The sequence below is a fragment of the Camelus dromedarius genome, chromosome 22 (assembly GCF_036321535.1).
Source record: "Camelus dromedarius isolate mCamDro1 chromosome 22, mCamDro1.pat, whole genome shotgun sequence".
Lineage (NCBI taxonomy): Eukaryota > Metazoa > Chordata > Mammalia > Artiodactyla > Camelidae > Camelus > Camelus dromedarius.
This window is the reverse complement of record NC_087457.1, coordinates 35,694,006-35,717,843: the sequence shown is the minus strand read 5'-3', so window position 1 is coordinate 35,717,843 and position 23,838 is coordinate 35,694,006. Positions and strand designations below refer to the sequence as shown.

Here is a 23,838-nt window from a genome sequence, read left to right as displayed (position 1 = left end):
AATTATGTTGTGATCGTGCCCTCGATTTATAATTAGTTGAATGCTTTGTCATGATAAGGTGCTGAATTTTGTGAAACGCTTTTTCTGCCTCAGTTGAGATGATTATGTGGTTTTTCTCCTTCACTGAGTTAATGTCGTGTGTTACACATTGATTTTCAAATGTTTCAAATGTCATCCTTGCCCTCTAGGACTAAACCCCACTTGGTCCTAGTGATCATCCTTTTAACGTGTTGCTGAATTTGGCTTGCTACTATTCTGTTGAGGATTTTTGTATCAATATTCATGAGAGACATTATATACTTTTCTTATAGTATCTTTTTCTGATTTTGCTATTAGAGTAATGCTGGCCTCATAAAACGAGTTTGGGATTGTTCCTTCCTCTTCAATTTTTGGAAGAGTTCAGGAAGTATTGCTGTTAATTCTTCTTTAGATGTTTGACAGAATTTTCCAGTGACACCATCTGCTCTAAGGTTTTTCTTTGTTGGGAGGTTGCTGATTACGGATTCAAACTCATCACTAGTTATACATCGTTCAGGTTTTTATTTCTTCATGTTAAGCCTTGGTTGGTTGTATGTTTCTAGGAATTCATCCATATCTTCTAGTTGTTCGTAGCTGTCTTTTATCATTTTTATTTCTGACATTAGTTATAATATCACATCTTTCATTTCTGATTTTTGGTTTTTTCCCTCTGAGGGTCTGTCAATTTTGTTAATCTTTTCAAAAAACCAACTCTTAGTTTGATTAATTTTTTAATATTTTTCTACTCTTTAATCATTAATCTCTGCTCTAATCTTTACGATTTCCTTCCTTTTGCTAACTTTGAGTTTAGTTTGTTCTTTTTCTAGTTCCTTAAAGTGTAAATACAGGTTGTTGACTTGAGGTCTAATTTTTAACACAGGCATCTGCCACTATAAACTCCTTCTTCATACTGTTTTGCCACATCCCATAAATTCTGGTATCTTGTGTTTTTGTTTTCATTTGTCTCAAGATATTTTCTGGTCTTGTGATTTTTCTTTAGCCCATTGGTCATTCGGTAGTGTGTTAATTTCACATATCTGTGACTTTCCCAGTTGTCCTTTAACCACTGGTTTCCAGTTTCATTCCACTGTGGTTCAGAACGATCTCTGGTGTGATTTCAGTCTTCTTAAATTTGTTAAGACTTGTCTTATGGCCTCACATGTCATCTCTCTTGGAGAATGTTCTCTGTAGACCTGAGAAAAGTGTGTATTCTGCTGTCGTTAGGTGAAATGTTCTGTATAGTCCAGTTGGGTCTGTTTGGTCCAGAGTGTTACTCATGTCTACTGTTTCCTTACAGATCTTCTGTCTGGTTGTTCTATTCATTACTGGAAGTGGAGTATGCAAGCTTCCTACATTATTATGTTGCTATTTCTGTCTTCAGTTCTGCCAGTGTTTGCTTCATATATTTGGAAGCCCTGATTTTATACATATCTGTAACACATACGTATATTATATATGTAATATACATACAGTTGTATTATGATTTTCTCTGTCTCTTCTGACAGTTTGACTTATTTGTCTGATATACTGCCATACTTGAAAAAAATATATTCAGTTACTCTATGTCTTTTAATTGGGGAGTTTAATCCATTTACACTGAAGTCATTACCAACAGGGAAGCACTTATTATTTCCATGTTGTAGATTGTTTCTTGCCTCTCTTACAGTTTGCTCCTTTTTCTGTCTGCTCTCACTTCCTCCCTCTGTATGTCACTGGTTTTCTGCGGTGCTGCGCCGTGACTCTGTTCTCATTTTCCTTTGTGTATCTACTGTAGGTATTTTCTTCATGGGGGGTTACATAATTCATTCTACAGTTACAATGATCTATTCCAAACTGATAACAATTTAACTTCATCACATACAGAAATTCTGCTCCTTTACATCTCCCCTCCATTTATGTTACCAATGTCACAAATTACATCTTTTAATATCTTATAGTTGTTAGTTATTTATGCTTTTAAGTTCTATACCAAAACTAAAAGTGACTTATGTACCACTATTACAGTGTTACAGAATTTTGTATCTGTCTATATATTTACCTTTACCAAAGAGCTTTATGCTTTCACATGTTTTCATGTTATACCTAGCATCCTTTCATTTCAACCTGAAGGGACTCCCTTTAGTATTTCTGGTAAAGCAAAGTCTAGTGGCAATAAACTCCCTCAGCTTTTGTTTCTTTAGGAGCTTTTATTTCTCCTTCATTTTTGAAGGACAGTTTTGCCAGATACAGTTTTCTTGGTTGGCTTTTTCTTTTTTTTCTGTCAGCACTTTGAATACAGCATCCCACTCCCTCCCAGCCTGTAATGTTACACCCAAAATGCTCACTGAAGATCTTAAGGGAGCTCCCTTGTATGAGACAACTCGCTTTTTTCTCGCTGCTTTCAAGATTCTCTCTCTGCCTTTGCCTTTTGACAGTTTTGTTATAATGTGTCTTGGTTTGGGCCTCTTTGAGCTTCTTAAATTTTAATGTTCATTTCCTTCCTCAGATTTGGGAAGTGTTGTGCTGTTGTTTCCTCAAACATGCTCTCTGCCCTTTTCTCCTTCTAGTTCTCTCGTACTGCATATGTCAGTCCACTTATTCACAGCCCACAAGTCTCTTATGCTTTCTACACGCTTTGTTATTCTTTGTTCTTTCTGCTCCCAACTCAGTAATTTCAAGTGACTTGTCTCCAAATTCACTGATTCTTTTGCTTGGTTGGTTCTGTAGTTGAACCCCTCTGGAGAATTTTTCAATTTAGTTATTGAATTCTTCAGCTCCAGAATTTGTTCAGTTCTTTTTTGTACTTTGTTGATATTCACATTTTGTTCATGCATCATTTTCAAGATTGCAGTTAGTTCTTTATGTTCTCTTACAGTTTTTTGAGTTTAAGGCAATTATGTTGTATTCCTAGGAAGCTCAGAGATTTCAGCTTCTAGAGGGGCAGTTCCTGGATATTTATTTTGTTCCTGTGATGGGACCTTATTTCCCTGTTTCTTCATATGCCTCATTATTTTTTGCTAGGATTTGGGGATTTGAAAAAATAGCCCCTTCTACCAGTCTTTACAGACTGGCTTCATACGGGGAAAGACCTTCACCCATCAGCCTGGCTAGAGACTCGGAGCCTCTCAAATCTTCTCTGGGAGTGCCTTCTCTGAGCTTGTGCATTAGAGAGTTTTCCAGTTTCTTCTTCCTCCCTCTGCCATCTGTCTGTCCCCCAGGTTCTCTGGCTCTGCAGCCAGCAGCTGGGCTCTCGTCTGTCCTCAGTGGCCCCCAGCATACCCAGTGGGCCAATCAGGTGAGCCAGAAACCAGTCCCTCGAGCAGCTTCTCAGACAGCCAGAACACTGGGCACGTGCTCCACGCTGCCGTCTCCCTCCAGAAGGACAAGGCCCGAGTTTGGCGCCTACCACCAGGTGCACTGAGGTGTGTCACTTGTGGGGGTGGCTATTGTGAGTGAAATGAAGCAGCTTTCCGTGCCTGTTTCAACACAGATGTTCCTGGATTCATGCTCGCCTGGCTTAACTGCAACTGCTTAACTGGTTGCTGGAGTCATAAAGGCTTTTTGGACCGTGTGTTGTTGAGTCAGTGTCTGTGGGGGTGCAGGTCTGGGGCTTCTTTTCCACCACTGTGCTGGCATCACTGCTCTCAAGTCTGCCTGGGCACCCCGTCTGTGGCTGAGCCCTGAAGTCCTGTGAGACCCAGCCCTTAACTTGCAGGTCTGTGCTAACTTTAGGTAGTTAGTGTCAGAACAGAACTGACTTGAAGGACACCCAGTTGGTGTCGGGGAACTGGAGAACTGCTTGGTATCAGGGAAAAAAAAAACCAACACGGTGATATACATCTTTATGACAAAAGTGGAAAGGTGTGGGTTATCATCCCTCTTAACTATGGTCATACACAGTCTTTTCCCTGTAACATTTCTTAGCATACTTTCTTGCCCCATCAAACAAAATGTCTGTAATCATACCATGGGGCCAAACTTCCCCATTTATTTTTTAAAACACCATCACTATAAAACAACTTTTTATTTTAAAAAACTATTATTCATCTTCAGTGAACAAGCTTAGTATTAGCGACAGCCAAATACTCGGCAAAGATCTTAAAAGAGATGTAAACAGTTACAAGGAAACACTAAATCACACCAAGAATTATTTTAAAGTTTAAGTAACTGATACAGAAGAGGTAGAATGAAGTAACTGGTACATGACTAACAGTGGGCCACTGGGGAGAATTGTGTAATAAAGCCTCTGGGCTATAATAAAATTTGCTCCTGCAGCACAGCACAGCACAGTACAACACACCTCTGGATTCTGCTCTCCTCCACGGGTCAGAAGATGGCCCGCCAAAACCACAAGCCCACGTGGAGAGAAGGACACATCCAGGAGGTGCACACACGGCCTCCTCTCATACGTAACTGACCAGCTCTTGGACCCAGAGCCACTGCTCATGCAAAGGATGCTGGAAATTGCAGTGTCGGCTGGGGAGCTGTGCAGCCAATGAACACTTGACATTGAGGGGAAATCAGCAGTCTTTCTCAGAAGGGTACCTTTCAGCCCCCAGGCTCTGCAGAACTAAGATGATGAACACCGTTACACAGAGTTCTCACTATCTACAAAAAAAGTCTCCCAGTTCCTTCTCACCTCTGTGCTCTGTTAGGGTTAAGATGGTGCCTATGGGCACATGCTGTTCTTAGCGTCTCCTCGTGACCATAAAAGCATCACTCGTTTCATCATGGAGTGAGAGAAAGGACCAAACAAGACAACTAACTTACGTGACAGCACGCCAAGCTACACAAAGGCACACTTGTTAATTAATAAAATGTAAGCCCAGGGAGAATACAGATGAGCTCTAGGACTGCCATTTACTTCCAAGTTCAGCAATTAAGACCTCCTATTTGTGCCCTAAATCGTAACACCTTCCACGTCAGACCTCCAATGAGTAAAGCCACCTCAGAGTCAGAAGAGACTTCAAAGGTCCCTTAGTCTACCCTAGGGGCCAGCAAGTGACGCCCAGCCCCGTTTGTGTGAGTAGAATTTTACTGGAATGCAGCCACACTTGCTCACTTACAGGTGTCCTCGCCGCGCAGCACAGACAGCTGCAAGTTGGGCGGTTGTGACGAAGACCGTGCGGCCCACCCACCCCTTGACAGTAAGCCTGCCCATGCCTGCCCTAAACCGAAACTTAAATCAGGGATTCTGGAGAGGGAGTAACTAAGTCATCTAACGTCACACAATCAGGGACAGCCTCCTGGCACCACGCTGCCCACCCCCTTTCCCCCATCCCAGCTCACCCATCAGCTGACCAGCAAGTTCTGAAATGGAGAGCCAGATTCTTGCAATTTTTTACACACAAATGATGAGCATTTCAGTTTCTCCCCCCAGCACAACAGCTGCGAGGCCCTTCGATCGGATGTTAGACGTGGTCTCAATGTCGACCTGGCTACAACCGACTCAGCATCCTGCCACCGAAGCCCTTGGCTCCCCAGCTGCTGCCACAGGTGACACCTTTGTCCCGGTCACTCCAGCTGCCCTTCAGCCTTGACCCTCTCCTCCAAAGGCACCAGCTCCCTTCCACCGGCCTTGGCAAGCTCACTTCTTCCCGTTTTTCTTGGCTTCCAATCAATCCAGAACCCAGGCTTTTATCTCCCATCTGAACCCTTACACTAGAATCCTGTTTTATCTGCATCTTGCCTCTAATCCCACCTCCTCAGACACGGATTCCTTGTAAAAGAGCAGAAAGCCCTCACTCCAAAGCCTTCAAAATTCTTCTAAGAGGTGAGGTTCAACTCCTTGATGCGGCCTCCCAGTTCTCCCCGTATAAACCTCCTGTGCCAGTCCAGCTGGCTCATCCTCCACCCCCAAACCTGCTGTGGGTCTTCTGCTCCCAGTCCGCTGCCATCTCCTCCCTTTCTCACTCTCATTCCTCAAGAACCAGCTGACATTCTACCTGCTCCCCCTCAAGTACTTAAGTGAAAAGGAGGTGTATGGAGGAAAGGCAGGCGGATGTCCAACAGTTCCTGTCTCACCATGCTCCCATGCTTTTCAAACACTAATTCTCCAGAGAACCATCCACCTCCCACAGGAAGACTTTTGCAAACACACTCATTATTATAAAACTTAAACACAGCAAAAAGTAAAAGCATACGATGAAGTTCTTTATACTGAAATTTGAGCCAAAACACAATTTTATCAATGCTCTTTAAAGCATTAATTGTTGAAGCCCTAGTATTTTTTAATATAAAATATGAATATTTGGAAAATGAAGACAAATGTTATCCCAAATTTATAATGACCTGTAAGGTAAGAGAAAGAGTGTAGCAAAAAATACGAACTCAGAGAAACCTGGATTCAGATCCCTGTTAGCAGCTACGTAACTTACACAAGCTTTCAACTTCCTAAGTTCCTCAACTGCAAAATACAGCTGATGACTGTTATTTGGAGTACGCAGATAAAGGTCACCGTGAACAACAAGTCAGCAAGCGCTGAGTCAGGGCTCTCGGAGGAAACATCAGTCAGCTCCCTGCCGGCCTCTGGCCACAGCGTCTTCATCAGTCAATCAACACATGACCTTGTAAGCGTTTTTCTGGACAAGCACTCATTTAACACATGCTCTCCAGTCATTAATGTTGGACCCATGGCCAACACACCCTGAACGAAGCCTCCCGGACACGCACTTCCTCCCTGAGACACATCCCCATCCTCCAGCAGTCAGGACACCAGACGGCACTTCAGCACTGAGCCTGGGGGTATTAAACCAGCAAAATCACCAATAAAAAAGAACAGAACTATGAAAAACATGGCACCCGACTGCAGAGAGGACACCTGTTTACAGCGTGAGCGCTGGAGTGAGAAGTCAGGGTTTCGCCTGTTCACCCTTGGCTGGGAACGTGTGTGGGACTCAGAATGTTCTCCGCTCTGCAGACGTCTCTGAGAGACTGCAAGCACCACAACCACTGGCTTGGGGGTTGCTAGTAACTGTGCAAGGATGGAATGCACGACCACCGAGGATCCACTGCATCTGCCCCTCCGGGCTGCCGCCAGGCTCTGCGACAACACAGGAAGCCCTCACCACAGTGCCTGGCAGGCGGCGGGAGCCGGAATCCCACCTCCAGACCGTCACTTACTTTAAGAAACACCTCTACCAAATAAAGACTTCCATCTGCTGTATGTTGTAGCCCAACAACAGATCAGTATCTGCCACTTAGTTGCAATAGTGTACATTTTGTACAGAATATCGTACTCCCGTCTATAAGATTATAAAGCTGAACCATAGTTTTCTTTCTTTAACACATATTTATTATCATCAAGGAAAGAGAAGGAGTTCCTAGGGACACTTCCTCTGCCTTGGCCAGAGCCTCCCGGGTCTCCGGTGAGAACCCTGTCTTCCGCTCTGCCTGCTGGATCCCTCTTCTCCTCAGATTCTGCAGACTCAAGGCAGACACTTTGGTTTATCAGACTATCCACGGCACCCAGTCAGACAAGAGCTCACTCGACGTGCGACCCGGGAGCAGGGAACGAGGCAAGGTGCACAGGACTCAAGCGGCTGTCCCTGGATCTTGGCTCACTCAGAAGTAATGGACAGACGCCCTCTTGAGCTTCAGGCTTTGGCTCTCAGTCCCAAAGCGAGGGCTTCTTACCCCTGCGCACCCACCTCACTCCCCAAGCCCAGACGTAAGGCAAAGGCAGGCATCCTTCCCAGCAGACAACCTCATTAAGGCAGAGTCAGCACCGCCAGCCTCACCCAAGGGAAAGAGCACCCACCTTGGGAAGGTCTGGGCGAGGCGAGGAGGACAGGTGAGCTACACTGTTTGGTGATCTTCAAATTCAGTTGGACGCACATACTGAAACCCAGAGTCTAACACAAGTGTAATAATACGTAGCAATTTTTAAAGAATATTCTAAGTCACATGACCTTAAGATCTAGTAACAAATCAGTAAAAGTGAATCATATGAGTTAGGATTTTGAACTCTGAGGAATAACAATTTCAATCTAAATGCTGAACACAAGCATTCACAGGTAAACACCACACAGAGCAGCGTGCGAGGGCCTGAGAGAGACACTGACCCTAGTCATTTCCATCCTCAGGTCCTCACTGTGCTAGGACGTCGCGGAGAACCGGGGACCCCTGGGACCTGCCTCACTGATTCCTACAGAGCTTCCACGGCCCAGGCACCGAGAGAATCCACAAACCCTGAAGGAGCTGAGCTGAGTCTGCGGGGGAGAGTCTGGAACTGTGCTGTCCAACTCAGCAACCAGTAGCTAAACACAGCTCCTGGGAGCTGGAACAGGGCTGGGACAACTGAGGAAATGCATTTTAAGTTATTAAAATGTCAATTTAAAAAAAGATACTCAATTCAGTTATTGGAAAACTTTTATGTATGTTTAGAACAATTTGGATAAAACAATCTATTTTCCAGCTAGAAGGGCAACTGAGAGACATCTGTTGAAACTATAAATGTCTGTCCCCTTGGCCTCTGCAGCTCCCCTTCTGAACATTTATCCACAGATAAGTGAAGCGATTTATGCTCATGTTTGTAATACAAAGAGACTAGAAATAACCTCCTAAAGGCCATTGATAGAAGTCTAGGGTTTAAAAATCTGTATCTCCACACCAGAAAATAGCCCACAACACTGAAACACACACACACACACACAGACACACACACACACACACACACACGAAGCACCAGCCTGGCCAGCGGGCACCCTCCTCCTGCAGCTCCCCCCAGAACTGCCAGCAGTGCCTAAACCGGGCTCAGGACCTCAAAATCCATCAGAAGAGGCCCAGTTAGACAAATTTTGGCTTTACTAATACACAGCCTTAAACATGATTTTTTTTCAGCTGCAGTGCTGAGACGGGAAGTGCTCCATGATATACACATTCTATTTTTGAGATAACAATTCAAAGTGCAGAAAAATGTTCGTAGTGGGAAAGCAAATGTATGACTCAAACACACATTTATGTATACGCACAAATGTTTCACGGATGGCCACACAAAAAATGTAACAATTCTTCCCTCTGGAAAAAGGAAGATGACCTAACATTTACTATCCAGAAATCTTTTACCATATGCAGAGCAGATTTGCTTTTTAAATAAATATTAGACTCATTAAAATGTTTAAGTCTCCCTTTGTTAAATGATTACGACACATGATTCACCCTTTAAAACCTCGCTGTCACACCTTCATACGAAATGGACGTGTGTTCATGACAAAAAAGGGCAATCAGCTAAGCGCAGCTCAGGGAAACTCGTTTCCCACAATATTGAGCTACTGTGGTAACAGTGCTTCTTAGATACGAGCAATGACTGAACGCTTCACGCTTCACACTTACAGAACCTAACATTAAACTACTCTTTCTTTTCTAAAAGAAAACACAGATTACAGCCGTTTGACCTAATTTTCAAGTAAGCTGAACAGAGCAGATGTGAATACAAACTACATGCCTTTCTACGGTAAGGCAAATTGTACTCCCAGCCCATATGTTTAACATGAACTGGCTGACTGACTGGGGGGGGGGGGGGGGCGCAAAAGACTGAAAATGAAACAGAATGAGAACTTTCTAATGAGACACTGAATTTAACAAATACACTAAATCCTTCTCATGTATTAATTCCTACCTCTTTCGACTTTAAAGTTTTGTAGGTAGAAGTCTTATGGTAGACTTGTCATGAATTTTAAAATTTAATTTTAAGACAAGCTGGTTTTGGGATAAAGATCGATCTTCCTGATGAAATGAACTAAATTTAGAGTATGACTAACCTGTCACAAAAAGTCTGTTTTTCTATATTAAAGTCCTTTCAACACATTAAACTACAGATACCATTAATAAAATAACATAAAAACTGCAGTCAAATCTCACGCCTAGAAGATAACAGGATAAAATCCAGATGGCTCTGGGTGTGGTGATGACGTCAGAGACAGCACTACCGAACACAGGACCCATGAGAGAAATCACTGATGACTGGGAACTTCATCAAAATTAAAAACTGCTCTGTGAAACATAACCTTAAGAGAATGAAGAGACAAGCCACAGAAGAGAAAATATTTGGTAAAGACATACCTGATAAAGGACCGTAATCCAAAATGCACAAAGGACTCTTAAAATCCAACAATAAGGAGAAAAGCAACCCACTTAAAAAGTGGGGCAAAAAATCCAGACAGCGCACCAGTTAAGACATACAGATGGCAAACAAGCAAAATAAAAAGATTCTCATCATATGTCATCAGGGAAATGCAAATTAAACAGTGAGACACCACTACATCCCTATGGTGGTGCCCAGCATCCGGACACTGACAACGCGAAGAGCTAGCCAGGGCAGGAAGCAACAGTAACTCTCATTTACTACTGGTGGGCACACACAATGGTACAGCCACTTTGGAGACAGTCTGCTTTCTTACAAAACTAAACATACTCCTTACCCTGTGATCCAGGAAGCACTCTCCTTGGTATTTATCCAAGGGAGTTAAAAACTAATGTCTACACAAAACCCTGCACACAATGTTTTACAGCAGCTTTATTTGTGGTGCCAAAACTTGGGAGCAACTAAGGTGCCCTTCTGTAGGTGAACGAATAAACTGGTACATCCAGATAGTGGAATATTATTCAGTGTTAAAAAGAAATGAACTATCAAACCACAAAAAGACACAGAGGAAACTTAAATGCATACTGCTTAATCCATAAGAGAAGCTAATAAACATAATGTGTGACTCCAACCCTATGACATTCTGCTTGCTTTTTTATATATATTTTCCTTTTTTTTAAAAAAAGTTCTATTTCTTGGTTGGGGGAGGTGATGAGGTTTATTTATTCATTTATTCTTTAGAAGTACTGGGGATTGAACCCAGGACCTGGTGCATGTTAAGCGTGTGCTCTAACACTTGAGCTATCCTCTTCCCCCACACCAGCTCTGACATTCTGGAGAAGACAAAACTATAAAGACAGTAAACAGATCAAGGTTTTGGTAAACAGATCAAGGTTTTGGGGGTTGGGGGGAATGAATAGGCAGAGCACAGGATTTTTAGGGCAGCGAAACTATGCTATATGACACTGTAATGGTGAATTCATGTCATTATATGCTTGTCCACAGAATGTACAACACCGAGAGGGAACCCTGATGTAAACTATGGACTCCAGGCGAAAATGATGTGTCCATGGAGGTTCACTGATTGTAACAAACGGGGTGTTGATAGCGCGAGGGGGAGGCGGGGTGGCTGTGGGGTGGGAGGGGCTGTGCGTGTGCAGGGACAGAGGGTATATGGGAACTCTCTATATTTTCTACTTAATTTTGTTGGGTACCTAAAAACATAAAGTCAACTAAAATACACACAAGAAATACAGAGAAAAAAGAAAGTATAGCTTATAATTCTGTAAACTTGAAGATCAGGGAAAAAAAATGTTAATATAGTTGAATCTTGGGATATACATGGATGATCAATCTCCTACCCTTCCCACTGTTCCCTGCTAGAAATCTGAGAGGGGGAAAAAAAGAGGTTTAGGATTCATGAGGAGAAAGAAAGCAAAACATAGGAAGAATCAATTTAAAGTTTGTAAGAGTTCATTCAGAAAAAACAATATTGCTCATTTTTGACCAACAATTGTCATTTACATAATTAAATAACTCTGTAACCACATTTAAACCGCACATAAGTTCTCAACATTATCTTTAAGAGTTGCTGTTTAGAGTAACCATAAAATTATGAGATTTAAAAAATAAGAAGTAGGGCGAGCACTGATACTAGCAAACAGTGGTTTCTGAAGGACATTTCAGATAGAGATCATATTTAAATGCTTAATCAAGGGCATTTAAATCCTATAAAAAGTATCTATCAAGATGAAACAACTTCAGTCCCAAGGGAAGTTACTTAGCGCCAACTGGGAAAGAAAGAACCTTGTGAACTATTTAAAAGTCCTGAGAAGAAAGACACAGATCACCCCTAACTTCCATAACAGGTTTAACAGCAAGAGAGTTTACAAACGTCTAACAAAAAATAAATTTTATGACCATCGTCCTTTAAAAAATAAAAAGCTGAATTTCTGACCTAAATTCAATACACATGGAAAGGAACGCTGCACTAGGAAGAGGGGTGGGGGCAGCGCAAGTAACGCATACAGGATCCACCTGGATCCTTTTTAATTAAAAAATTCTAAACATTCCAGGCATATCTCTGAACCAGTAAGGCCAGTGTCTTTGGATTTTCTGTATAAAGGACATTTGCCTTCTTCCTCCAACCAAAGGTTCACACAAAGGTTAAGATTTGTTTGTTATCCAAACAAGTACTCAGTCCACTTCGCACGCTGCTGTGGTCGCCAAAAGCGCTTGATCTCCGGGCAGGCCGACCAGCTCCCGAGGCCCGGGCCTCGCCCGTTATTCCGGCCCAGTCGCCGGCGCGGAGCCGGTGCCCAGGGTTCGGGCGGCCTCCACTAGACCGGCGGGTCCACCCACGCAGGAAGGCCGAGGCCTGAGGGCCACTCGGAAGAGCTCCGGGGGGCGACCGTCGCCCTCCCCATCCCGGGCTGCACCCGCCTTCCCGAACCGGCGGGTAGGGGACAGCGAGGACGCAGGGTTCAGTGACTATTAATGTGGGGGGCACCACGAACCACAGCTGCAGCCCCCCGACCGGCCTCAGGGTCCTCACTGGCTGCGCACCCCTACCTGTGCGCCTCTCCACCTGCGCAGCCCAGGCCTCACCTGCCGGCTCGCCGACCTGCGCGCCCCCACCTGCGACCCCTCACCTGCACCGCGGCGGCAGCGGAGGCGGCGGCAGGCGGCGGCCCCCCCCGCAGGCCGTCCTCCTCTTCGGGGGGCTCGTCCAGGAGCACCCGGCTCCGGCCCAGCTTCCACATGCTCGGGGCGGGCTCCGGCGTCCGCGCGTCCGTGCGTCCGTGCGCGCCCCTCCTCGGCCGCCCCGCGCGGACGCTGGGGCTGCGGCTCCTGCAGCACCGGACGCGGCGAGTGGGGCCGGGCGGGGCCAGGCTGGGCCGGGCTGTGGGGCAGGCCCACCCCCCAGACTCGGCCCCCGCCCCCGCCCCGGCCAGGTCCCCAACCCCAACACCCCAACCCGCCACCGACCGGGTCCCGGCACCCAACCGGACCCACCACCCGCCGGGAGGCCAGGCCACACCCCCAGCCCACTCCCCCGGCTTGCGGCCACCCCCGTCACTGCTTCCCCCCTCCCCGCCAGGCCCCGCTCCCGGCCGGACCCCAAGGACGAGGCTCCGCCTCCCCCAGCAAGGTCCCCGCCCCCACACCCCGCCCCTCCAGGCCCTAACTTTGCTTGCCGAACCCCAAGCTGACTCCTCCCGCCTCACCCCGGGTCCCCCCACCATCCCGAGATGGTCCCCTCACCTCTCACCCGGGGTCACCCACACCCCTCAGCCAGGTCCCCTTCACTCCGAGCGCAGCCCCCCAACCCGAGCTGACCCCCTCACCTAGGGGTCTCCCCAACTCCCAAGCGCACCTCACCCGGGGCCGGACCCCTCACCCCTCGGCCCAGTCACTTTCACTCCGAGAGGCCCCTCACCCCTCAGCTGTCCCCCCTCACCGCGGGACTCCCCCCTCACTTCGAGCGCGCCCCCCACCCCAAGCTGACCCCCTCACCCCTCACCCCGCTGTCCAGCGAGGCCAGGTCCCTGGGGGGCGGGGCGGCCGGGCTCCGGTCACCATGGCGACAGCCGCCAGACGCCGATGGGGGGCAGTGCGCGTGCGCACAGCCCAGTGTCCCCGGCTCGCGGCGCGGGGGGCGGGGCTGGGGGCGGTTCCAGTTCCCGCCCGCGCGCCCAGCGCTGCTTCTGAGCCAGGGCTCTGGGTGCTGCTGGCGCCCGCCAGCGGGACTCCGGTGGTTGCCTGTGCGGCTGGTGTTCTGGACCCCAAAGGCGGAGGCGCTGAGCGCACGGACCTGCGGAGGGAGGGTGCAGTTAAGCCCAGGAATGGACAGCAGGCTGTAGCCTCTGGAGGCAGCCTGAGCTCGGCCCAGGTGGGTGCAGGGACCCTGTTCAGTCGTGCGGGGCAGAGGGACGAGGGACGGGAGCTTTGAAAGTGTCCAGTTAGGAGCCCAAGGCCTGAGAGCACAGCGGACAGCTGCGCTGGCCAGGCCACCTTGGAACCCGCCTGGACCATGCTGGTCCCTCCATCCTGGGAGCCTGACCGTCGATGGATGATGAGACATGTGCCCCCTCCACCTGGTGTAGCTTACAGGCAATAGAAGGGACTCTGACAGGTAATTGTCACTTTCTCTGCAGGAGATCAGTTCTGCCACAGTCACGGTGAACCCCAGCCAGGGCTGGAGGAGGACCCACCCTGAGGCACCCTCTTACTTCTCACCAAAAGGCACCTCACACATTCCCAGTACAGGATGGCTTTTACTTCCTGTCTCAGAAAGGGGCCAAACAATAAAATATTGAAAGACAGTCAACTCCATTGTAATCAGAGAAATACAAAAGAGCGTAAAATGCCATTTTCCCACCTATCAAAGTGGGAAACGTTTGCAGAGATGTTCCGCGTCAGGAGCTACGCCGGGAACTCTTCACAGGCTGCGGGTGGCAGTGAACGGCACACTGCTTCTGGAAAGCATCAGTTTGTTAGCATCTATCAAATTAACATCTACAGAGAAACTTTTTATTCCGTGTATTTCAGCATTGCTTATGTTTTCACACCAAGTATGTATTAACTGAGGAATTTAAAAATACACTTTATAAAAAGAATCCAGAACTGTAGGCATCTATAAACATTCTCTTACACTTTGTAACTTTACGACTCTGAAAAGAAAAATATCAAATGTCCCTTCTGGGTTTTTCCAGAAGTGATAAGCAGCAAAACTTGAAACAGAAGAGGCTCTGAGTTTGTCTTTGGGAGAGGCCTGCAGGAGCCCCAAGGACAGACACAGTGGTTACAGGGTTAGGGTTAGGGCCTGGGAGGGGCCAAGGAGCTGAGTGGGATAAACCAAATTTTAAATGTCACCTGGAAAGCAAGACTGTGGCAAGAAGCCCAGGAGTCCCCACCTTCCATTCTCAGTGAGTCACAAGGCTCATAAGATAAACACAGACACTTACCAGGACCCCAAATATCTCTCAACCTACTGGGCACAAAGATTACAAACGTATGTAAAACCACAGAACACCTACTAAAGAACACCCAACCCGGTGAAATTAAAGCCCTCCTTCTTCATGGGAATGTAGAAGAATGTTTAAAATGTATGTATACACACCTTTTCAAAGCAGGTCAAATACGCTTGGCCTTCTGGGCTGGGGAGGCTTCGGGAATGGAAATCCTGAGTGTCCACATGGCAATGGCTGTGGCAGGTACTACCAACACAGGATGAACCTGTACCCCAGGGCCCACAGGCTACTGTCAAAAGAAACCCACTGCAAGAAAAAACATTGATACAAGTCAAAAACCATAAAGTAGAGGTTAGAAAACAAAGCCAGGATCCAAACACAGCCCCTTCCAGGTCATTGCAAACAAAACGTGGAAACCCAACTCAGAACACTTCAATAAATAACACGGATCCCTTGATTCTCCCAAAGAGGGGGGGGGGGGGGCTGTGCCCAGACCACTGGCTTCCTTTCGAAACATCTGCATATCCGCATTCCTGTGCTTTGAACATTTTCTTTGCAAGTTAAACTGTAACCCCTTGCACATCCAGGCCATCTTATCTGGAATAAGAAGGCCAGGCTGACTAAATTAAAAAAACTAAATTCCAGAATACTTAAACAACATTTTGCATTATTTCTGGAAGACAGCAGGGAAGGCCAGCAACCCAAAGCACAGTACCTATGGCAAGGGGAGGGGGCAGGTGAGCTTCAGGCATTCTGGAATTCTGAGGGCTTCTCAGGAGTTCTAGGAATGTGACCTTAGTCATACACTCATTTATGAGTTTTATAAAATTAACTAATGCTATCGTTAAAGTTCATAAGAGGTGCACCTTTCACAACCCAGTGTCACCAAAATACAACCCCTACACTTAAGAGCCCGTCTCTGGATCTAGAAGGACGTGGTTAAAGAAACTTCCGTGTACTGAGCCCTCCTTGGAGGAAGCCACTAACATTAGCCTGAATGGCCTTTATTGGCTGAGAGTGCTGACAATTTGCTGGTGTAGGTTCTCTGTTAACAAAGATCAAGTGTGCCATCTCTGTCTGAAGGCTCAACTTGGTGAGATTTTACTATGGCAAAGTTAGTTTTAAAGGGCACCACATAGAGTTTTCTAGCAACCAGGGCTATCTGAGCTGCTTCAGAGGACAGTTCCTCATCCCGGGGGGCTGGCACAGAGGCTGATCTGAACAGGGAAGGCAGCTGGACTTGAAATCATGTTATTCCAGAGGGGTGGGCCAAGAGGCCAGCTGTATCCATGTGCTGCTGGTTACGCCTGCCACAGCAAAGACCTACACAGAAATTGCCACGCCCCTGCCATCAGTCTTTATCGAAATTGAGGGAGGGACGTTGGTAACATGTGGAGACCGAGGCAATCTGTAAACTTTAAGATCAACGTGGCCTTGAAGATCTACTTCACAGCCTGATATGTCACAGTGGTCTCTGTCTGTGCCAAGCTTAACTGTGGGTGTATATCAAAATAAAAATGACACTCCATGGCCTTCACAGCTCTCAAACCCTCTCAGATACCTTCTATACCTGGTGTGGTGCCGAGAAGAGCACATGCACCTCGTATTCACTGACTGATCAGCTGACTCCACTTAACAGTGTTGGCAGAAGTGAAACTGAGCTCTACAGCTGCTACTGAGTCTTGCTACATCCCAGGCACCCATTTTATTTTATACACATTATCTCATTTAATGGAAAGAACACAGAATTTGGAGCACACTGACCTGGATTACAATTTTAGCTCTACTTAAAAAAAAAAACCTGAAAGGATTCACACCAAACTTCAGTACTGGTTACCTGCAGGAAGTAACAGGGTGGGAAAACTCCGCTTAGGTTTATGCAGTTATATATATGAATGTTGACACACATAGACATCATATTATGGACAAGTCATGTATGTCATATGTCTAGTGTGTATGCAGGGTGTTCAAAAAGTATTTGCTGTTTTGAATTTTTAAGAAATTTGCTACTCTATAAAATATAAACCATTTATACATTGCAACAGGGAATTTGCAACAATTACACAATGTGATTTAATTTACATTTAAATTAAATGATTTGTTCTAATTTATTTATCTTATTTTTCATGTTAAAACCCTACAATGACCTCAGTGACTACATCCAAATGCATACATAATGATGGTGAATATACAAAAGCTCACGTTCTGGCAGTTAAATGTAAGGTACAGCATAAATGTTACTAACAGTCACATGCCTGTTTATGGGAAACTTGTTTTCTGTTTTTGTACTTTTCTGTATTTTTCAAATTAAAAAGATCCTTGGAAAATATAAATAGTTCTGCTCTTTGACTTACTGACTGTGGGGAGTCCTTAAGCGTGCTGAGCCAGGACTCTCCCGGCAGTGGTAGTGGGAGCACCTCCCAGGGGAGATGAGGATGATTCCACTCACTGGAAGAGTGGATCACCGTCCCAAATAAGCCATCACTCTCCCATCACAGGAATTAGGTTTTGCAGTCCTGCAGGGGAGGAAAAACTTCCCTGCACCCTCTTAGGCTCTGTGACTGGGTCTGAGAATTGAACTGACATGAGACAGATTAACAGGGAAAAAGCCTACAGATTTTATTTAAAATTTTATGTGCACAGGGGAGTCTTTGTAAGAAAAATGAAGACCTGAAGAAGCAGTAGGGATCCAGAGCTTGCACAATTTTTTTAAAAAACAGAGTGGGGCTGGGCAAGAGGAAGGGCACATGGTCGCCCCTTCTCAGCTCCCACTGTCTTCCTCAGCCCCCTTCAGATGGGCAGGTTGGGTCCCAGCCCGGCCCCCACATGCAAGTACTGCTCCCAGCTCACATGCTCATCTGTGATGTCCAGGCTGGGTCCCTGGGATGTCCATGGAGGGTGCAGGACACCCCTCAACATCCCATGTTGGCATCTGGTCACTCTGGGCCAAGGCACCTGAGAAGCAGCCAGTGCAGGACAGGTTCTCTGACCTCCTCTTTCTGCCTGAAGCAGGGCATGAACTTCCCATGAGGAAGGTGCCCTCCCTGCACCAGGAAGGGCAGAGCATTCTTATCTCCAGAGACGGGGGTCGATGCGACAGGGATCTGGGTAAACCACTGACGTGACCCCAACCTCCCAGCCATTTCCTGTCTGTTTCCCAGGCTCTGTCCCACAGTTCACTGCCCCCTTCCTCTTGCCCAGCCCCACTTTGTTTTGTTTAAAACCCGTGCAAGTCCAGGTCTGACCCCCGGGACTCCTCTCAGATAGGTCCTACAGCCCGGCCCACCCAGGCCCAAGACCGAACACTTGTGACGCACAACACCCACTTCAGTGTCTCAATGAGAAGGACGCTGTCTTGAGGGTTGGGGCTTAGGGAGACCTTTCCCTTAACAACAGGTGTGAAAGTGACAGGGTGCCCTAAAGAGGCTGTGGGCCCCCGTTCTGCTCCATGGTGACAGGGAGAGAGGGCAGGTTGGGACCTGACACCCACATCCCTCTCCAGAAGTCTCGCTGCAGGGACCAGGCTGACCTACACACGGGAGGAGGTTCTTCCCCCTGAGCACCACTCGTGGAGGCCCTAGATGGGCACACCCGCAGAGTGAGTGTGACGCAGACATTGTCATTCAGTTCATAGGAAGATTTTTCCAAAAAATTAAGAGAAAATTAAAACAAATGTCTTTATTCTAAAAACTATATATGTTTATTTTTAAAAAGAAGCTAAACAACACTGGGAAAAAACCAAACTAAAGTAAAATTAATGTTGAGTCTCACCACTTCCTGTGTGTAGGCCCCCAAAGATGCCCACACCCTAATCTCCAGAACCTACCAATACGTTCGGTCAAAGGAGAATTCAGGTGGCAGATGAGTTTGCGTTTGTTAACAGCTGACCTTAGAAGGGACAGATCACCTGGAGGACCTGGGTGGGCCCAGTGTGATCACAAGGCTCCTTAAACCAGAGGGAGGGCCAACCGAGAAGCACTCAGCCCCACCACTGAGCACAGGTGGGCTGGAGCCCTTGGGCAGTGGCCTCTGGAAGCTGGAAAAGGCATGGACAGGCTCCCCCGACCTCCTGAGGGAGCACAGCCTGGCCAACACCTGGATGTCTGGCCAGCGAGAACCCCCTCCAGACCTCCGACTTCCAGGAATGTAAGATGGCTTGTGTCTTCGTAAACCATGGTCCGCGGTGACTTGTCAGAGGCAATAGGGAACTAACGCTCAGGCAACCACTGCATTTGGGGAACCTCACTCCAAATCCCTGTTTAAATGTGTAAGAATTTTCCTGGTCACTCTTTTCTCTGTCTTTTTAAGAAATTATTCTCTCAATTCAAATTTTTCATCCTGACTTTTTTCGTCAAATGTCATGTAGTTAGAACTTTCCAATGACACTGACAATTCTCAAGAATATAAATCTGTATTTATCTAGGAACGTTCCCAGCCAAATCTCTAAACACCATAAAAATCTCTAGTGAGGGTCCCACAGGGTCAGGCTGCCCATGGACCAGGAGCAGCTCCACTGGAGAGGTCCAGTCGGCCCTGGTGGCTTCCAGCCAGAAGTACGGCACCTCTTTCCGGACGTGCTAAAGAAGAGCATCGGGGACAAGTGGTCGGTGGTGGTCTCCACACCTGCTCCACTGTTCAGGCTCCACCGTCAGCCCCGCAGAGACAGTGAGGGACTCGGAGGCGCAGCTGGCCTCCTCCAGCCGGCCTCCATCCCGTCCTTCTTTCATTCATTCAACAAACATGTACTGGGCAAGTGCTAGATACTGAGAAATGAGGAAAAGATTCTGTTCTGCACAGTGTTTCCCTGTTTTCATAAGAATGAAATAAACATGTGAGTCATGAGAAATCAGGGAGAGGTAGGTTCTTCTCTGTGCTGGGAGAACCTGACCACAGACCTCACCACAGGCGGTGGTCCCAAGACTGTGTCCAGCGGGACCGAGACCCCCCCCCCCAGGGGGCGGCGCACACTGTCTGACTCATATGTGTGCTTAGAACTGAGTTCAGAATCGTCACAGAACAGGTACTTAGAAACTATTAGTTGACTGAATAAATTTAAGTGAATCAACTCGCAAAGCAATTCTACCCCTCACGTCTCTACATCTTTCTGAAGGGTCCTGTTCATTAAAAAAGAGATTCTCCTGCAAAATCCAGGGTGTGGAACTCATTGAGGACATGGCACTCATGGGTGGGACGCAGAACTCCCTTGTGGAAGGAATGCCCGGCTGACACAGACAGACAGTAATTATACTGGTAAGAAGGGCTTTAGAAAAGACAGGTCTTAAAGACGTGTATTCATGCTGCAAACTGGATGAATGTCTTTTGGTTGAGATGAGCAGGTCCAGGAACAGAGGAAACTATGTGCCACATCTGAAATACGTTGCGTGCAGGGGGAGTTGAGGCAAATGCAGCTGTGCCCTTTCCATCCTGAGTAATCTGATGGTGTGTTGCTGCAGTATTTGAAGTTGGGCCTCAAATAATGAAAATTCTACAAGCTGCCCAGAGTTTCTCTGGGTTGATTAAGGGGCTTTCTTCAAAGATGTATGTAGTGCCTTGGGAAAGTATTTGCTAGTCAGATCAATGCATCCCTAGATATTAGATTATTGACACTTTGAGGAGGGAAAACTAAAAGATCTATACCAGTGCCTAGGGACTGCGATGTCAGGACACCAAGAGAAGCCAGCATATTCTCAGTCTTGTGGAAATAGATGAAAACCATCCACACGAGAGCAGGCAGAGGCCGTGCACACACAGCCCGCTGCGGATGGGGCCGCCGTCGTCACCAGTGTTTGGCAGAGGCTCCAAGGTAGGCAGGGCAGAGGGGAGGTTCTCTGGAAGGTGGGGAGGGTCCAGCATTTCGAGGCAGCCCGGATGGAGGCTAAGGGTGGGGGATCGCAATGGACCAGCTAGACAGGGCTTCCTCAGGGCTGGTTAGGGAGTGTGTTTGGCGGGTCCTCAGGTGGGCCTGGGGACAGAACCAGGGCAGCTGTCGGCTATGATCTAGTCGTGGCTGTTTGGTCAACTGTCATGGGTTGTGGCTGGGCTCCTTGGACTGGTTGTTGGAGACAGAGCCTGACTTCGTACACGTCCAACCTCCAGTCTGGCTCCCTGGACTGGTGACTGCACGTGATGGGTTGGTTTCTGGGCTGGTGACCGCAGAGGAGCAGCTGGTTCCTTGGGCTGGTTGCTGCAGGTTGTGGTCAGATTTCTACTCTTTATATGTCTGGCCATTGTTTGTATAAATACAGTAGCCACCCCCCACCATGGTTTCACTTTCTGTGACTTGAGTTACCTATAGTAAACTGTGATCTGAAAATATCAAATGGAAAATTCCAGAAATAAGCAATTCATGAGTTTTAAGTTGTGCACTGAGTACGGTGATGACATCTTGCTCCATCCCACTGGGACGTGGATCGTTCCTCGCCCAGCACGTTCCGCCCATCAGTCACTCAGTAGCTGTCTTGGTTACCAGGTCGACTGCCAAGGTGTCACAGTCCGGTGTTCAAGTGACCCTTATTTTACTTGGTAAGGACCCCAAAGCTCAAGAGAGTGATGCTGGCAACTCAGCATGCTGTGCCTAGTTTATAAATTAAATTCTATCACAGGGATACTGGGACAGGAGAAAACATGGTGTGTAGAGGGTTCAGTACCACCTGAGGCGGTTTCCGGCATCCACGGGGCCCTTGGAACATATCCCAACTATATGTGTTAAGAATGTAACCCTTAAAAACTGGCTCTTGAACTGACGGGGCTGCAGCCCACACACACACTTCGTGTGACAGCAGGGACCACGTGATTCCCACTTTCCAACCCCACGTGGGGGGGGTCTAATGTGGGTATGAGTTCCTTCAAAGTAACATTCATACTCCCATCTCCCCGGTGGACTGAGATGCTGGCATGTCCTTGTCTGCAGGCACTCCCGTAGGTTTACAGATCATACATTTTCCCTTCCCATTGGAGAGATACAAGTGGGTAGAAAGGATGCTGTTCTACAAAGAGCTTTAAGAGGGAGTTAGTATTTCCTAGATTTAAAAAATCATCAGGAAAGTCCTATTAATGTCCTGGAGAAAATGGCTCAGCCGACTCACAGGAAGCGCAGCACGGAGCAGGCGACCACGTGGCTGGCACCGCTTAGACGTCATCTTAAAGCCATTTCTGATCAGAGCAGGCAGCTCACGCGCCATCTCCCTCCCCTTCTCCTCTCTCTCATGTCTGCTTTCATTTTCCTGGGTCGTTTTGTGGGTGATCCAGTCCCTTAGGTTAAACAACACTGAGGTCCATCCACCCCACAGAGGGCAGTGCTGCCACAGGTCCGTCTCTGGGCAGGTGCACCCCCAGTTCCGAAACTGCAGATACTCTAACTGCGATTCCAAATGGTGAGCTCAGTGATTAACCATCATTTCAAAGTGGTGCCCACAGCCTTCAAAACAGGCAGGAATTACTTTCCTGTGACAGGATGCCTCGCCCAAGAAGAAGGGGGGAATATCCCTTTGTCTCAACCATATGCTGACTGTGATTAGGGAAGATGAACATAAAGTGCAACAAGGACACAGAAAGGGTCTTGATTTTTGCAGGAGAAAAGGAAGCAGAAAAACAACGTTGGACCTTTTGGAGGTAAAATTTACCTGTCGAGGTAAAAGAGAAACATCTGGGGGTGCAGAAGCTGTTCCTAATTGAAAACAAAAGAAATCAATCTTTGCCGGGGTGCCAAATGGACAATGAACTATTGAGCTTTAACATACTCATTCATCTCTGCTGTCTTCTTCTGTGAAAGTGCCCTTTTCCTTCAGATAATAGATTGCTGAGCTTTCTCTAAACTCTTTCCCTAAATCTCTTATCTTGTCTCAAGTTGCTAGAGATCAGCTATTTTTCACAGACCCTGAGACCCCAGACTGGGCTGAAACCAGTGTTCATTCAGGAAGTGGGAGCTGAGGGAGGGGCTGCAAGGTGAGCTCAGCCCCCTTTAGAAAAGGAAACAGCGGGCCTGAGAGGTCCCCTGCACTCTGGTTCTTTGCAGTGCGACTCTCTGGATGTTACTGTTCCCAGGCAGCGATCCCTGTGTGCACAGAATGGAGCCCTCTTCAGTTGCTGCTTCTCTGTCTCCCTCTCTTTCTTCTAGAATGTTTTGCCTGGGGAATGTGGGCATCAGAATTTAGTGATAACTGCACTTCCTCCAGCTGGAAACTTACCATCCTGCCCCTCCCCAGATGGAACCATGCCAGTTCCGTGAGGAAGGGAGACTCAGGACCAAGGACACAATGAACCGGTGCCTGAGGCCTGTTTGGCTCAGCAATCAGCGGGTACAGGCACAGGACTGCTGGGTCCTGGGCTGTTGGGGGACCAGCTGGGGCTGCTGACTGCGTCACTCACCTGTTCCCAGCTTCTGCTTCCTGCCACGGGCCTCTGAGTGCTCATGAACCATTTCCCGAAGTTATTTTTCCAAGTGGCTTCTAACTCTGCTGGTTTGGGAGCAGCGTGAGTGGATCCCAGTCCCAGCCTCCGTGGGGCCCCTGCTCAGGTTCCGGGACTCTCCGAGGTCAGAGCTGCATCTCGCTAGGGTATCGCGTGAACTGGGGAAATCTCTGCCTTTTCCCGAGAATTCCTTCTTTCAGTTCCTTTCACATAAATATGCAAAACAGCTAAACACACTTGGTTCTAATGCTTTTAGTGGGAAAGTAAAGTGCTTTGCCCCAATTCCAGAGGCCGGCTGTTCGGTGCCCCGGGGGATCATGACCTAATTCAGGACGAGACCAGCCTGTGCAGGGCAGGTGCTCACGAGGCAGAAGC

The 23,838-nt window shown here is 47.3% G+C and overlaps 1 protein-coding gene across 3 annotated transcripts in view; it reads right to left on the bottom strand.

Annotated features, from left to right (window-relative positions):
* Nucleotides 1–12,886, bottom strand: part of TDRP (testis development related protein) — a 44,513-nt gene extending 31,627 nt beyond the window's left edge. For 2 of the 3 annotated variants that reach the window (XR_004132871.2, XM_031440408.2), the window contains exon 1: nt 12,733–12,885. Coding sequence is in view for 2 of the 3 variants with exons in the window: in XM_031440408.2 (XP_031296268.1) it covers nt 12,733–12,843 (111 nt within the window). In the remaining variant the exon portion in view is untranslated. Of the gene's footprint in view, nt 1–12,732 lie in introns of all 3 variants that reach the window. The other variant, XM_031440409.2, reaches the window with a different exon arrangement.
* Between the last annotated feature and the right edge of the window lie 10,952 nt (nt 12,887–23,838).